The sequence below is a fragment of the Drosophila busckii genome, chromosome 2R (assembly GCF_011750605.1).
Source record: "Drosophila busckii strain San Diego stock center, stock number 13000-0081.31 chromosome 2R, ASM1175060v1, whole genome shotgun sequence".
Lineage (NCBI taxonomy): Eukaryota > Metazoa > Arthropoda > Insecta > Diptera > Drosophilidae > Drosophila > Drosophila busckii.
The window spans coordinates 13,667,447-13,681,989 of NC_046605.1; the positions used below are offsets into that span (position 1 = coordinate 13,667,447).

At 40.1% G+C, this 14,543-nt stretch overlaps 3 protein-coding genes across 5 annotated transcripts; 1 reads left to right on the forward strand and 2 right to left on the reverse strand.

Moving 5' to 3' along the window:
• Positions 1–1,516: 1,516 nt before the first annotated feature.
• On the reverse strand, positions 1,517–2,959 carry LOC108594737. The gene is made up of 6 exons (XM_017979875.1): positions 2,746–2,959; positions 2,520–2,645; positions 2,405–2,456; positions 2,146–2,355; positions 1,851–2,023; positions 1,517–1,784 (listed from the first exon to the last, which is right to left on the reverse strand). The coding sequence occupies exons 1-6, from the start codon at positions 2,957–2,959 to the stop codon at positions 1,630–1,632; spliced, it is 930 nt and encodes a 309-aa protein (XP_017835364.1). The 3' UTR covers positions 1,517–1,629.
• Positions 2,960–3,685: 726 nt separating this feature from the next.
• LOC108595184 (FAS-associated factor 1) lies at positions 3,686–6,831 on the forward strand. 2 transcript variants are annotated; one of them, XM_017980363.1, is made up of 13 exons: positions 3,686–3,812; positions 4,022–4,090; positions 4,168–4,345; positions 4,414–4,750; positions 4,808–5,012; positions 5,072–5,157; positions 5,229–5,329; positions 5,401–5,546; positions 5,604–5,758; positions 5,819–5,967; positions 6,027–6,301; positions 6,373–6,492; positions 6,551–6,831. In XM_017980363.1, exons 1-13 carry the CDS (start codon positions 3,768–3,770, stop codon positions 6,710–6,712), a joined length of 2,028 nt encoding a protein of 675 aa, XP_017835852.1. In that variant the 5' UTR covers positions 3,686–3,767; the 3' UTR covers positions 6,713–6,831. The 2 variants fall into 2 exon arrangements, with proteins under 2 accessions (XP_017835852.1, XP_017835851.1); XM_017980362.2 differs by having other exon boundaries at positions 3,687–3,812; positions 5,208–5,329; positions 6,551–6,830.
• Positions 6,832–6,901: 70 nt separating this feature from the next.
• On the reverse strand, positions 6,902–14,474 carry LOC108597726 (putative ferric-chelate reductase 1 homolog). Of its 2 annotated transcripts, none has more exons than XM_017984420.2 (8): positions 14,383–14,474; positions 9,288–9,772; positions 8,894–9,228; positions 8,689–8,840; positions 8,012–8,633; positions 7,837–7,949; positions 7,502–7,657; positions 6,902–7,435 (listed from the first exon to the last, which is right to left on the reverse strand). In XM_017984420.2, exons 2-8 carry the CDS (start codon positions 9,758–9,760, stop codon positions 7,322–7,324), a joined length of 1,965 nt encoding a protein of 654 aa, XP_017839909.1. In that variant the 5' UTR covers positions 9,761–9,772; positions 14,383–14,474; the 3' UTR covers positions 6,902–7,321. The 2 variants fall into 2 exon arrangements, with proteins under 2 accessions (XP_017839909.1, XP_017839910.1); XM_017984421.2 differs by having other exon boundaries at positions 6,906–7,435; positions 7,502–7,630.
• Positions 14,475–14,543: the final 69 nt, after the last annotated feature.

The window sequence follows — 14,543 nt, forward strand, 5'->3', positions numbered from 1 at the left end:
GAAAACAAGACAGCGTGAGAGCGACTGTAGTATGTGTGGTAAAAAGTCAAGTTTCGAGAGAGTTTAGGCTACGCTGCCTGGCAAATCCTTGGCTACACTATCCGCTAACTGATTATCCGTACTCAACAAAAAAGAGATGCAAAGCATTGACTAGCATGGAGCTAATGCAGGAACTCATAGGGTTGACAAAAGCGTTTACAAAATACAATGTTTGAACTTAATACATTTTTATATTTTCTCACAAAGTATCTATACAAATAAATTATACTTTTAGCTTTGCATATTTACATTTAATTTTAAGCTGCTAGGCACTCTAGTTTATTTTTACAGCGCTGGTAACTCTACGCCCACTCTCTCCACTCTCCACTCAAACTGCGGCTTAATATTTAACAGCGCCTGCGCTTGTTTAGCGAGAGCGCAAGCACTTTTAACAGTTTGCTTGGGAGAGTGCGTTGGGGCTCTGTTAACAGACAGCTTGTTGTTGGCTGTTGGCAGCAATTTAACAGCACGATAAACACCTACAACAGGCAACCGACACTTGAGAGGACGTAAGCCCATAATGAACTCAACGACACGCATGAACAAAACAACAACAAAAACGGTAATAAATAAAAACAATAGAACGCAAGGCATTAAGAGCTGAGACTCGAGACGAGCGAGCGGCAAAGGCCAGTGGGCAGTAAGTCAACAACGACAGCTGATCAGGTTGCAAGGGTTGTAATTGCTGTTGTTGTTGTCATTGTTGTTGCTGTTGTGTTGCTGTTGCTCGCGCCCCTAAATGGGGGTTGCCGCTTGCTGACCGAATGTGACAGAAGAAATGAAAACGAAATAAAATACAGCAAGGGTCTGCATAGCACCTGAGCTTGTAACTGAGACTTGACCAACTATTGTTACCGTTGTTGTTCTTGTTGATGTTGTTGTTGTTGTTGGTGTGAGTAAGTCTGTGGCAGCTGACAATTGTTGTTGTTGCCGGCAGTCAACTTTGCTAATGACCAGCGCCATTCAAGGCTCACCCACTCGACTAAGTCCTTTGTCAGGCCAAAAGGGCATGTGTGAGTGTGCATGTGTGTGTAAATGTATGTGTGTGTTCTTTTGTGCAAGGCTTAGTGGGTGCAACATGCAACTCGCCCCCACATATGTATGTGGCATGCAGCAAATGAGGCATTAATATACGACACAGGCTCAGGCGCTAGCTTCGTCTGGGTGCCAGCTCATGGCTTCCATGTTTTCATGTTTTTCGAGTATGCCAGGGCAAATATTAGTATTCCACTTCAACGCAAGCATTTTGTAATGGAAAGTGTAGTTCTCGTTGTCGTCGCTCTAGTCCTCGTCACATCCATCAAACCAAACACGCAACCAAGCGAAACTAATGTGTCACATAACAAATGGCGCAACAACCAGCCGCCTGGCCCTTCGTCTTAGCCCTGCCAGCCACAGACACTCTGCAGCCAAATGCCTGTTTACATATCTTACGCAGCTCAATAACAAAAGTATTAACTGCATAACTGCATTCCTGTCAGCGCTCAGAAGCAATAATGCTGCATTTTTATTCAGTTATAAAGCAGCTTATATGTATATATGTAAGTCTGTATATATGGCACATCAAGCTTAAAACAACATACTATAAATTTAATGCAGCAAGAGTAATGCATTTATATAAAACACTAAAGCCAGATCGTTAACATGCTCATTATGTTCGGACTCATCAGCATACCAGCTATCAATTTCCAACACATTACGCCAGTTGAGAAATTCATTAAAGCCATAAAGTGCACAGATTGTGGCTAAGGAAGAAAATGCAGTTGGAAATAATTAAAACATTCTTGAGTATTTAAGCAAATAGCACAAACCTTGCTCCAAGTATAAATCTCTGTATTTGCCCAGTCCCAATGCCAAGCTGCGTATGGCATTTTGTTCACGTAGAATTTCATTGCAATGACTTTTGCCCAACTGTTCATATAGCATAGGGGGGCTGAGCTGGGGAGCACACTTGTGATGTTGCAGCATGTATAAGAGAAGTACTCTTTTATGTAGGTTGATTAAAATGAAAAATAATTTTAAAATATGACAGTTCAATGTACAGTTTTCAATTATAATACTAAACAGACATACAACGTACACAGCCCCAACTTTAGATTAACTTACTGATGGGTACGTTGATAACCATAGGCTGGCGCCTCACTAGTCAACACCCTTAGACAATTAAGACTCAGCTGGCAATTCTTAGTATTCAGCGTAACTATATCTCTCATGCAGAGGTCGGATTCTGTGCGATTCGGCTCACCACTATTAACCACGCGCTCATATTTCAATGCCAACGCCTCGTAATCCGCATTTGCATTCAAGGCGCCATATCTAGAATAAATAACCTGTATAGCTTTGGACAAAAATAACTTTAATTTACCTCAAACTGGGCGGCAGCAGCAACACATTGCGCTGAAAGGCATTATCCAGTACTTAAAACACAAAAAGTATTCCAATTTGTGGTATGCACACTAAATATTTTAAGCAAAACTTACTCTGCTGTTCCAACGCACTCAAATGGCTATTAATATTTAATTTAAGTTTTAGTTGCTCCATGCGGTGCAGTAGATGATAATACAGTTGCCTGTCGTAGCGTGTGGGGGCTACGTAGCGCATTTTTTCTGCGTATTAAAAATATTACACATACGCATATTAATGATTATGCATGCACATCTATCATTATTTGGCTGAATGCACAAGCACACAGCTCATTAGACTCACGTTTTATCAGAAATTCGGCCAACAGCAATGCAAACTTGGCGCTAGCATGCAGTGAAGTCCTGCCGCAGGATAACTTATCTAGCAAACCGTAAACACGCTGCGACAGCTGTGTAGTAGACTCGCTTGTGGTTTCATTTGATTCTGAACAATGCAGACCACCGCTGATGATGTAAAATATTAGAATTTTGTAGCACAAATTCGCGTTGAGCAACATGTTGTGCAGAAGGCTTGCCAACTTCTATGGCCGCCAGACTGCTGGCCGCATCGAAATCACATCGCATTCAGTCTTTGATTTCAATTTTTTATGAAGATTAATTGGACTACATTTGTTCAGCGCTCTGTTTTCTGTGCGGACTCTGTGGGTGGGTGGCGCGCGTGTTGGGGATATCGAGTGCGTCACGAGTCGGTCTCACTGGTACACAATATTAAGTTTCGCATATTAATCACAATTTAAAACTGAATACATTACAGATTTATCCAAAGAAAAAGGGGCTTCAATAAGCTTAACTGGCCGCATGATAAGCAAGTATAATTTGCACAAGATGTTTGTTTATTGATTCTGACTTCAAGCCATAAGTGCTTTAGTGATTGTAAATGCCAAGACTTTAATTCGCTAGCAAAAGACTATGCTCTAGCTTAAAGTAAATTCAACAGTCGCAGCATTCAACAGCGAACCAATTCGGCAGTTTGTTTCATGTAATATATAATTTAATTAATGTACAAATATTATATTAAATCAAAATATTTTTAACTATAGCTAAATAATTAAAAAAATTTACGAAATGCATTATTACAAGATAATAGTTCACGCATTATTGTAAATTGCGCCAAATTTTCAAATCTACCTGCTATTTGATTCATTTCGGAGCCGTGAACTGAATCATTTGGCACTTATGGTGTATTTACTTTGAGCGCAACACACTGTCATCTACGCAGTGATTAAAAACCAACAAAAAAAATAAGTTTGTCTTTCTTTGTGAAAATTTTTAAGTTTAATTCGAAAATACTGATAATAAACACTAATGTCGGACAACCAGGATAAAGAAGAAACATTGGCCAGCTTTCAGGTAATCTGTGAAGCATCAATTGATCAAGAGACGCCTTCAAACTTCTGTTATTATTCGTGGTCAAGAGTGTAAATCGAGTGCTGAGTGCGCACATTTTTAATGCGTGTTTGTCGCTGTGTATACTTGTGTGTGTGTTTTTGTGGGTGTCTGTCTAGTTGCAGCTTGGCTTTGCATTGTTTTCTAACAGCAAACTGATATCTATTCCATAGACCATAACTGGCATTGACGATGTTGGCGAGGCCTTCTCACATCTGGAGGCGTCGAATTGGGATCTTATGGTGAGTTGCATTGTAATTCCTACACATGCGTAAATGCAATTGCGTCGTCAATATCTACTCATATTTTGATGTTGTAGGAAGCACTCAAACGTGTCATGCCACAAGAGGATGCACCAGTATTTAATACAAACATACAACCTCCAGAGCCACCAGCACCAGATCCAGTGGCCGTAGCACTATCTAATAGCAATGGATTTAGGCCTTTCAACTATGATGAAATGCCAGGACCCTCACAAAGTGCACGCATGTTTCCCCGTAAGTGCATTGCAGCTCATTTTATATATGTATGTACACATATTAAATTTTTTCTCCTATGCTTGCAGCTTCACAGTCACAATTGCTGGCACAGCTGACTTCGAGCATTAATCTGGATCCCACGAAACAGAATAACAACCAAAATGTTATAAAATTCAACATACATTTCAATCAGCAACTATATCAGATATGCATGCCACCAAATGCCACTATAGAGCAACTGAAGCGAAAGATCTTTGATGTGACCAGCGTGCCACAATGTCGTCAAGCCATTAGAGGCTGGCAACCGTCCAGGGCCAGTGAAGCACAACAGCCGAGCACACAGCTATGCAATTTGGATTTAAGTCCTGAAAACGACCTCATACTTATTGATCTAACTGATGATGGCTTTATGGATACAGAACAGTAAGCTCAAGTTTTACGCTTATGTAGGCTGAAACTAATTTTACTTTTTCAACACAGAGATGAAGTTACGCAACGTATGGATAAGGTGTTCAATCTCAAGATTGTGCAGCAGCCGGAGGGTCGTGAGTTTTCACTCAACCCATCTGGACAAACCACAATACAAGAGCTGAAAACTAACGTCTATTACATTACCAACATACAAGTGCGACATCAGGAATGGACTGGCTGGCCCAGCGGTTGTAACAATGACACTAACATAGCGGTAAGTTTACAAATGTAACAATTACGATTTATGGCATTAACCTGAAATTATTTACACAGCAATCGGGCATAGAAGAGACCCATAGTTTTGTAGTGCGCAACATGGCGAATCGTGCTCAAAACAATGCCAATTTGCACGCAAACACGTAAGTGTTAAACAAATATACATGTATTGAATAACAGATATATTTTACAGCGAGGTCGTTATACTTGATAGCGAAAGCTCAGCGGATGAATTTGAGGATGCCACGGACTTTAACAACTCAGAATATATTTTCTCAGATTCACCACCAGTGCAGCCACTAAACCGACATTTAAGTGTGTATATTTGTATATCTTATATGTAAACATATATATTTACAGCTATTCTTTTATCTACAATACAATAGTACCCAACAACACAAACGATGAGACTAGTGGATCCTCACAATTTGTAGAAAATTATAGACAACGCTTCGGCGAACCATTTCCAGATTTTTTTGTGGGCAGCTTGGATAACGCGTTAAGGCTTGCATGCCACAAGCCTGCCAAGGAGGTGAGCCAGCCAAGTTTATTGTTCTCTAATTAGCAATACTAACATTTATATTTACAGCGTAAATTATTGGCAATTTACTTGCACCATGGCGAGAGTATACTCACAAACGTATTCTGTGATCATCTGATGAAGGATGAGGCCATCATACAAACATTCAAAGAGAACTTTGTTCTTTATGGCTGGGATATGACCTATGAGAGCAACAAGGACATGTAAATAGCTTCAAATTGTATTAAAATTATTATATATAATAATTTATTTATATTCAACAGGTTTCTATCCTCGCTGACAGCCTGCATTAATAGTAATGCTTCATTAACGGCTAGAAATATTAAACTAGACAAACTACCCGCCATTATGTTAGTTGGCAAGAGTCGTCTAATGGGCCGTCAAACTTGCGAGGTTTTATCTGTGATTCATGGTATGCCTTATATATACGCCATATATATATGTTTATATTAATTGCTTGTATTTTAATAGGGAATATTGGTTTGGGTGATTTGCAATCTCGTCTGATTGAGACAACTGTTCTGTATGAGGAGCAACTGCAGGGCGAGATACGCGAGGAGGATGAGCGAGCGGCGCGCGATCAGGTAAAGGCTGAGCAGGATATGGCATATGAGGCCACGCTGCAGGCAGACATGGCCAAAGATGCAGCCAAACGACAAAAGGAAGCCGCTCAAGCAGCTGAACGCAAACGCATTGAATCTGAACGTGCCGAAGAAGATGCCAGACGCGAGTCTATCAGATTAGTGGTAAATTTGACTTCAAATTATACATCTACTTATGTATATAACTAATATGCATTATCTATATTGCTACACAGGCAAGTCAATCTTTACCACCAGAGCCCGCCGAGCATGAAGCAAACATTTCCAAAATACGCGTACGTAAACCAACTGGCGATCATTTGGAGCGACGTTTCTCCATATACCATACACTACAGGTAAGCACAGTTAGCTATGCAAGCGCTTCAAACCTAACTCAACTATATATTTTTACAGGATCTATTGAATTTTGTGGCTGCTAATGGTTTCCTCATTGATGAGTATAAAGTGTTCAGTGGCTGGCCACGTCGGGATCTGACCGCCATTGATGGTAGCCAGACACTAGAGTCGCTAAAATTATATCCACAGGAGACGGTCATATTAGAGGAGCGTTTTTGATTTGCATAAAGTTTTACGTTTTGCTGAGTTCCAAAGCGTTCTCGTTTACATTGGGTTTAAGTTTTGCATAAATAAGTGAAACCACTACAACAAAAAAATCAGTTAGAATTGTATTTATGTTAATTTTATAATTGTAGATCAACAATAACAACAATAAGAGCAAAAAAAAAATGCATAAGCAAGCTGCAGTTAAGAAGTTACAGTTTTTTTTTATATATATAAATAAATCAAAACTCAAAAGGATGCGCGCAGCATGAGCAACTTACAACAGCTGGTTTATGTTTAAGCAAATTGATTTAGCGTTTAGTCGTTTTAGTTAAGAGCACTGATGAAACGCATTTAAGTTGGCTTGTTTTACTTTATTAATAATAAATTATATAACATGTACTGAAACAAACGCTTGCCCCTAGAGGCTTATAATTTACAACAATATATAAAAAGAGACTTAGACAGATGGTAAGCATGATAAGAAGGTTATACAAACATAAAGTAAATTGAGCTGACAGTTTGTGTCTGTGTGTGTGTGTGTGCTTCGAGTATTGCAGATGGCTTAGATAGCTTAAGAGCCGTTAAGTACAACAGAAAGTTAATGAAAATGTACATTTAAATTTAATTGAAGAGCTTCTCAATGGGTGCCAGCACCACGAGCAGTATGAGCACTACAACAAACAACAGCAGCACCACCGTGTAGACACCTAACAGACCCTTGCGCAAACCACCGTACTGCAAAAAAGAGAAGAAAACAGAGATTAGTTGAGCTGAAAGTTCAGAGACTTAGTTGCTACTCACTGGTGCATCCATTTTGCGTTCCATGCTCATGCCATTGCGCATGGCGTGCTGGTGATGATGCGCCATGTCGCCCATTTGGAAGGTATTGATGCGTTGACTCTGCTGGCGATCCGAGGCAATGCTTGCAATCTGCCAATGGTTAATACACAAATAGATCTAAATTAATGACGTAGCCTCGAGCTCAAAGTCGACACACAACAGATGAATGAATTAGTAGCAAATGAATGTATGTTTAAAGAACACGGCAAGGCAAGATGTGAAAGTATGTACAGCAGGGGGCGGGGCACATGAGAGAGGGGACCCACACACTTGGGCGCTAGTGCGCAGGCACTTACGGAGAATATCAGATGCACCAGCACATGGAAGACCACAAAGCCCACCAATATCCAGTCCATCCATTCGGGCAGCTCGGCCTTTGGCAGTTTCACCGAAAAGAAAATGGCAACAACTGCAAAATTGATTTCGTTTAGTTATTAAACAATTAATTAACAGCCTGTGAGTCACACTTACTCGCCAATATGTGCGCCAGATTGCCGCCCAGCCAATGACCCCAGTTGAAATATGGACGCTTCTTATCGTTGGGTCCGGGACGGAACAATGCACCAATTGGTTGTATAAAGCATAATATAACCGTTATCAAGCCAATTATAGAATGCGCATGCCAGACAGCGCGCTTCAGCTCCACCCAGATGAGAATATAGGCCACAATCGTAAGCGTCCATGTGGTAACCATCAGCATGCGATGCCAGGCAAACCATTGATCCTTGCCGCAGGTTTGGCTGCCCACCCACGTTTGCTTAAAGTAGCGTGCAAAGATAATGCCCAATGAGGTGGTGCCTATCCAGGCGGCAATCATAAAGGCGCCATGCAGGCGCACCAGCAGCATGGAGGAACCGCCCAAATCTTGCACTACCGCTAGATTAATGGGATTGGCTGAGGGCAAGCGTCCAATGTCATGATAGCCCACGCTATTCTCTTTGAGACTGCTGCCAGACGCAACGAGCATGTGATAGACGCCATTCCTCAAATCGAAGCTGCGTCCCTGCACCACAGTCATGGGCTCGCGTTGCACCTTGCAGTAAATGACGCCATCGACCATGGAAGCGTTCAGCAAGCGTGCAGAATTTTGTGGCTGCAAATTGCCAAAGTTAATTAAGTGAATAATTCAAGGCCAAGTCGACACTTACCACATTAGCTCTGTTGGCGCCATAGGGACTGGCGGAGGTGTAGGAGGAGTACAAATTGACGCGTCCATTTTCGGGCACGCACTCAGTGGTCAGATCTTCACCCATTTTGGCATCATCCGACAGACCCAAAGCCACATAGGCAGCACCAGTGCCTAAAAGGAGTTTGAATTAAATGTTTGTGCAACTTGCAACACTTGCCACTTACCCTTGCTGCTTTGCAGCTCAAACTCATAAATGTCACCACGCACAGTGACGGCAGCGACTGCAGTGCAAGATTTGCTCGCCACACAGCCGTTGGGTAGACCAAAGCAGTTCTTGGTTTGACCGCAGCCATCGTAGAAGGGATCAGCGCCAGCGGCAGCAACAGTGGGCGCCACATAGTTGGGCGGCACATAAGGCGCACGTGTGCTGCCAAAGTTTGTATTGAAATTGTTGGGCGTGGTTGGCAGCGAAGCTGCAGAAACATCACGACGCACCACCTGCACCGGATTAGAGGGAACACCCACCCAGAACTGATTGTAGGATTGAGCTACAGTAGCGCTGCAAATGTCACAAGCATTAATATAATATAATAATAATTGGCAAACAGTTAAACTTACTTGAACACCACCTGACCCACGAAATCCACTGGCGACTGCCAGTCTAGCGTCACCTGCGGCTTCGGACCCGCATTACTATGCGTTGCCGAATTGTTAACTGAATTCTCGCAATTCATTAGCTTCACTGTGCCATCTCGCGTGGGTCCGAACTGTCCAATAATCTGATAGGGCGGATTGCGATTGCGTGCCTGTATCATGAAGCCGCCAAAGCTTAAACCAGCGGGCACACCGCTTACATCCACGCGCAATGTCTGTCCCTGACCAACCACCGAGGCGCTCGTCTCAATGGCAAAGGGGCAGACGCTCGTCTCGGGCAACACACTGCCGCCCGCATGGAAGGGCAACATGGTGTCGCACACCGTTTCCGGTGCACCTTGTGGCAAACTGTGTACAGTGGCAACAATGGCAATCAGCAGTGCGACCAGCGCAACGGGCCAATGTACGCCATGCGATGACGACAACGACTTTGACATCTTTTTGAGCACCTGTCGGAGTAAGTGCAAGTGCAAATGACAAATTATAAGCAGTTTTCAAAAATATATAGCGAATGCTTAATACGCTTACAATGATTAAGTCTTAATAAGTCTCAATTTATATGTATTTAATTTAATAATAATGATCACTGATACATAAATTTGATTCAGCAGCTCATGTTTTAATCAAAGAGAAATTGCCTTAGATTTGTAGACCTTCCCCTCACTTTTAAGACTATAGCAGCCGCATAACCTTCATCAATCTTGGCGTCAACTTTAGCCCACGAACCATAACAGACCGCAGAGACTGTCACTGCCCATCAAGACATTATGTCATCTCGCTCACTTCCTCCTCTCTTGGTTTAATTACTCTGGCATAAATAATTGCAAGCGCCGATGCGTGTGGCTGTAGCTGCTTCTTATCATCAGAGCTTGTACAATTTGCTGTCGCTGTCGCTTTCTATTGATTGCCATTATGCATGCTATGCGAATCGAGGAGACAAGCATCGTTCTGGCACTGATAAGTGCCATGTGGAGATCGCTGACAGCGATAGAATGATTCACAAAGCGTGACAACTTGGTTACATGTATATCATATCATTACATTAAACAGCAATTTGCCTTCAGCCTTGTTTATTAGGCATTAGGTTAAATAAACAGTCAAATTGATATGCTGCGTGCGTCAAAAGCTCAAAACTATTTTTAAAAAATATTTACGCAAAATAGTCTAAAAATAGTCAGTTTGCAATATTGCTTCATTGCAAGTAAACAAAGATTTAGCAAAACCAACTTAAAATATAGTAATAAGCCTAATAAAAACAAAAACAAAACTGTACTTTTGACTTTGACTTTGGATAACTTTTTTTTTTGAATTGAGCTGACACAAAAATTGAATTGCACTTAATAGTTAATTGAAGTGTATTTCTCAAGTTATCGTTTGATACTTTTTTTTAGTTATGCTAGGCGCACGCACCGCCGCCTATAATAAATCAATAATAAAACGTTCGATAAGCGTAGCTCGTAATTAGCTTTAACAATGCTCTATATAAGCGAATTTATTTATAAATTCATGAATTGTGGATTTGTTGCTGTCAGGGCTTTCCAGCTTTCAATTTTCGCCATGCTGACTCAGATTTTATATGACTAAGAACTGAGAGCATAGCCCCTGGGCTGAATGAATTGGTCTTTTCCCATGCTGAGCGCTGTTACTTGTCTATATGTATATTATTATTGTTTTTTTTTAGGTGTAGGAGCATGAGCTAAGCATGCTAATTAGCTGCCTACTCATAGAGTCAAGAGTGAGGAGCGGGAAACTACGAAACTGCGCGTTTGTATCTCAAGAATGCTGAATTGAACTTGAATTTATAAAAAGCAAATACACAACCTTGAGTTGTTCAAAGCTGATCTGATGTGTTTTTTGCTTTGTACATATATGTATGCATGATTTGTTTAAATTTAATGTGTGATTAACCACAATAACAGCTCTTGGCGCAAAAGTAACTTTTGTTTATGATTTTTTGAAATGTTAATTGAAACGCACGGATTAAAGCGTAAATCCGACAAACAATTGCTGGCATGCCTCAAATTTGAGGGAGACCTAGGCGTTCACATTTTGAACTTCATGGAAACCTTGAAAGTTAAACTATTTTATGCTCGTGTTTTTGATTTATCTAATATATCACACACATTCACTTTTTGACTTGACGCTTTTTAAGGCTGTGCGTATGCCCGACAAAGTGAAAACTACAATTTCACCAGAGTGAAAAAATGGAAAACAAAAATTGATAAGTACATGCATATATTTCTTTTTTCAATTCTTGGTGTGGCCATTGGCCCCAAACGCGTCCATGTTGGCATTCAAGCTTTTGTTTCGAACGTGAGACAAAACTGATTAGACGCTTAAGCCAAAAATACAATGGCACAATGGCTTATAATATTATAATGTGGGCTAACATTGTGTATGCTCGTCGGTCGTGCAACGTGCCTCAGCGATCGTTGCACATAAGCCCAAGGCACGAATGTCAAAGTGTATTATGACGGTTTGACGAAAGTCAAATTATATAAAAATTGATCGAAAACAGCAAAGAAAATGCGCTAAAAAATGCTCAGCTTAGTAATCAAAATGGCAACTGGAAGCCAACATATGTAGGTCGTATAGTAAAACATTATAAAAACGTATAAAAAAACTTTAAAAAATTCTGAAACTTCAAGAGAGTTGTGTGGTTTTTAACTTTGAATAGCTTTAGCTTTCATACATAAAGCGGGCTAATGAAATTTTTAATATTTATACATTTTAATACAAAACTTTGAATGCCAGCTGCTCATTTAAACTTAGGCAAACTTAAAGTTGTATTATAATTAAAAATTTTTTGCATTTCAAGAAGTTTTCACAAAACTTGTTTTATTGTTTAGTATATTTATATATATTTATATATATTATTCACGCTCACATCGCTATCTTAGGCACTTGTCTATAAAAACGAAATAACTCAACATGCAAGCCGTCTTTCATTTATAGAGAAGACATCAAGGGGGGGGACATTGTCAGGTGTCTACAATATAGCCAAACCCGTGCCCTTGTTAAAGCCAGTTTAGAGTCACATGCGTACATATGCAATCACATACACACACACATATGCATGTTGACAACTCGACTCTAATTAGTTTTAGCCAGATTTGTAATTCGCATATCGCTTGCATGCAATTTGCAGTAAAGCGCAAAGTTTTCACATAAGGAAACGTGGACATTTATGGGGCCGGGCAAAAATTTATTTACGGGTAAATGAACTCACTGCTAATTGTTAAATTATAATACTGAGTCACACACTAAAGAAAGTTGCTTTTTAAATTGCTAAGAAGTTAAGCAAGCAAACGAGAACTTTGTTGGCTTTCAATCAACTGTAATAAACATGCGCAAAGGCTAAAGGGGGGTGGCTATTGGGAGCGCTTGACTTGGCCATGTAAATGTTGGTCATTGACGCAATTTTAGGCTGGACATCGCGTGCCACAACAGTCAACTGGGTTAACGTACAAACTTTGACCTGACCGCTAACAACTTCGATTTGTTAGCAATGCAAGCACAACAATGTGTGGGGTTCTGTTTTACCTATTCATGGCTTTATCTGATAATGACTGTACATAATTTTCCCATTTATTTGTGTCGTCCTAACCAATAACTTAAATAACTACTAGCTATAAGTACTGTGATTAGCTAGACGCTAATAAAGCGTAAAAGATAACAAAAGCACTAACTTTTTTGCTCTGTTTTATATTTAGCAACGCTTCAAATAAAATTAATTTTTTTACGATTGCTGATTGTAACACGTCAGTCAACAGTTTTTTGATAAGCATCCAAAACTGATAAATATGAATTAATTATTTGCAAATAAGTGCATGCGCAAGAACAATTTAGTTGACTTTTAAAAACTATATATATATGTACATATGTATGTCAGCACGTGCCTTTTATAGACTAGCAACTATTAATGCTGCAATTACAGCTATTAGATGACATAAGTCTTATTGGAACTCCAAGCAGAACACAAGCATAAAAACTTACACACTTATGCACTTAGGGCTGGGCTGTAAGCAAATTTGTAAATAGAAAGCTACTCTGATTTTATCAGCAATTTGGGAATTGAACAACAACCGATGGAGTATGTTGAGTGTGCCAATTGCTAACGGTTTAAGCGACACGTTCACGCTCCTCCACTCCCTACGTTTTGACAGCAACACAGCAGATAAACACGTTTACGCTTCCTTTCTCACTCCCACTCCCACTCGCGCATACTACACCTGTTGTTGTCTGCACTTGTTAATTGCTTTATCCGTTTTTATGTTATGCACTATGCATACATGTACATGTATTTGCAGTTTCGTTTTCATTGTTTGCATCATCATCATCATCGCACTCACAAACACGCACGCACACTTGAGAAAATCTGCTTTCGTTAGCGGCTGCGCAGCCGCAGCCCATTACATTACATACAACTGTCGTCATCTGTCATTTTTTTTTTATTTTATTCGTAAGTTGTATCATTAATTATATGCCATTGTAGAATTGCACTGTGTTTGCCATTGAATATTTTTTTTTCAACCTGGCAAATCTATTGAGTTGCCGGCGCGCGAGAGCTTTACACACACTCACACGCACACACACACACACATACCAGCCTTCAGCATCATTGTCTGACTGGAGACCGGTTTCCAGTACACCTTTACTACAATATGCGACATAGTTAAAAGTAAAGATACATATACATATAAATACAAAAACAACAGCAACTTTATGCTTTTGTTGTTGTTGCCTTAAGCTAACTGCGACTTTGGAATTTTTCATTTGGTTTTTGAGTTTGCTTATAATGAACTGGACCACTGTTATGTATCTTCTAAACTTGACACAGGTTGTTGATTTTTTTTAGCACAAATTCCACACACATCTTGTTTTAGCTTTGGGCGCGGCTTAAAGCAGTAAAAAATATATTTCACTTTCTGCTGCATTTAGTTATTAGCATATTGCATGCAGCATACAATTTTCTTTTTATTTCTGTGCTTAGAACACGCGAGCTCTAATCAAGCTTAGAAACATCTGCATAATTTATAATATTTATTACATTACTAACCTAAAATTTCAGTTAAAGCGTTAAAAAATGTTTAAACACTCCGTTAGCAAATGCCTTACTCAGGGCTTGCTTTTGCAACTTTCCGCGTCTAATTCAAATCTGCAACTAAAAATCTAATTGGAAGCCACTGCTAGAGATGGCAGTGCTTATAACAGGGTGGC

Bases quoted from the DNA above. Each gene is read 5' to 3' on its own strand.
- LOC108594737 (XM_017979875.1), bottom strand. From the start codon at position 2,959: ATGTTGCTCAACGCGAATTTGTGCTACAAAATTCTAATATTTTACATC. The intron at 2,457-2,519 runs GTAAGTTTTGCT...TTGTGTTTTAAG, and splicing joins GAGTGCGTTGGAACAGCAGA to TACTGGATAATGCCTTTCAG. The intron at 1,785-1,850 runs GTTTGTGCTATT...TTTCTTCCTTAG, and splicing joins AGATTTATACTTGGAGCAAG to CCACAATCTGTGCACTTTAT.
- LOC108597726 (XM_017984420.2), bottom strand. From the start codon at position 9,760: ATGTCAAAGTCGTTGTCGTCATCGCATGGCGTACATTGGCCCGTTGCG. The intron at 8,634-8,688 runs GTAAGTGTCGAC...GGCAATTTGCAG, and splicing joins GCGCCAACAGAGCTAATGTG to CCACAAAATTCTGCACGCTT. The intron at 7,436-7,501 runs GTGAGTAGCAAC...TCTTTTTTGCAG, and splicing joins AACGCAAAATGGATGCACCA to TACGGTGGTTTGCGCAAGGG.
- LOC108595184 (XM_017980362.2), top strand. From the start codon at position 3,768: ATGTCGGACAACCAGGATAAAGAAGAAACATTGGCCAGCTTTCAG. The intron at 4,346-4,413 runs GTAAGTGCATTG...CTATGCTTGCAG, and splicing joins AAGTGCACGCATGTTTCCCC to CTTCACAGTCACAATTGCTG. The intron at 4,751-4,807 runs GTAAGCTCAAGT...TTTTCAACACAG, and splicing joins GGCTTTATGGATACAGAACA to AGATGAAGTTACGCAACGTA.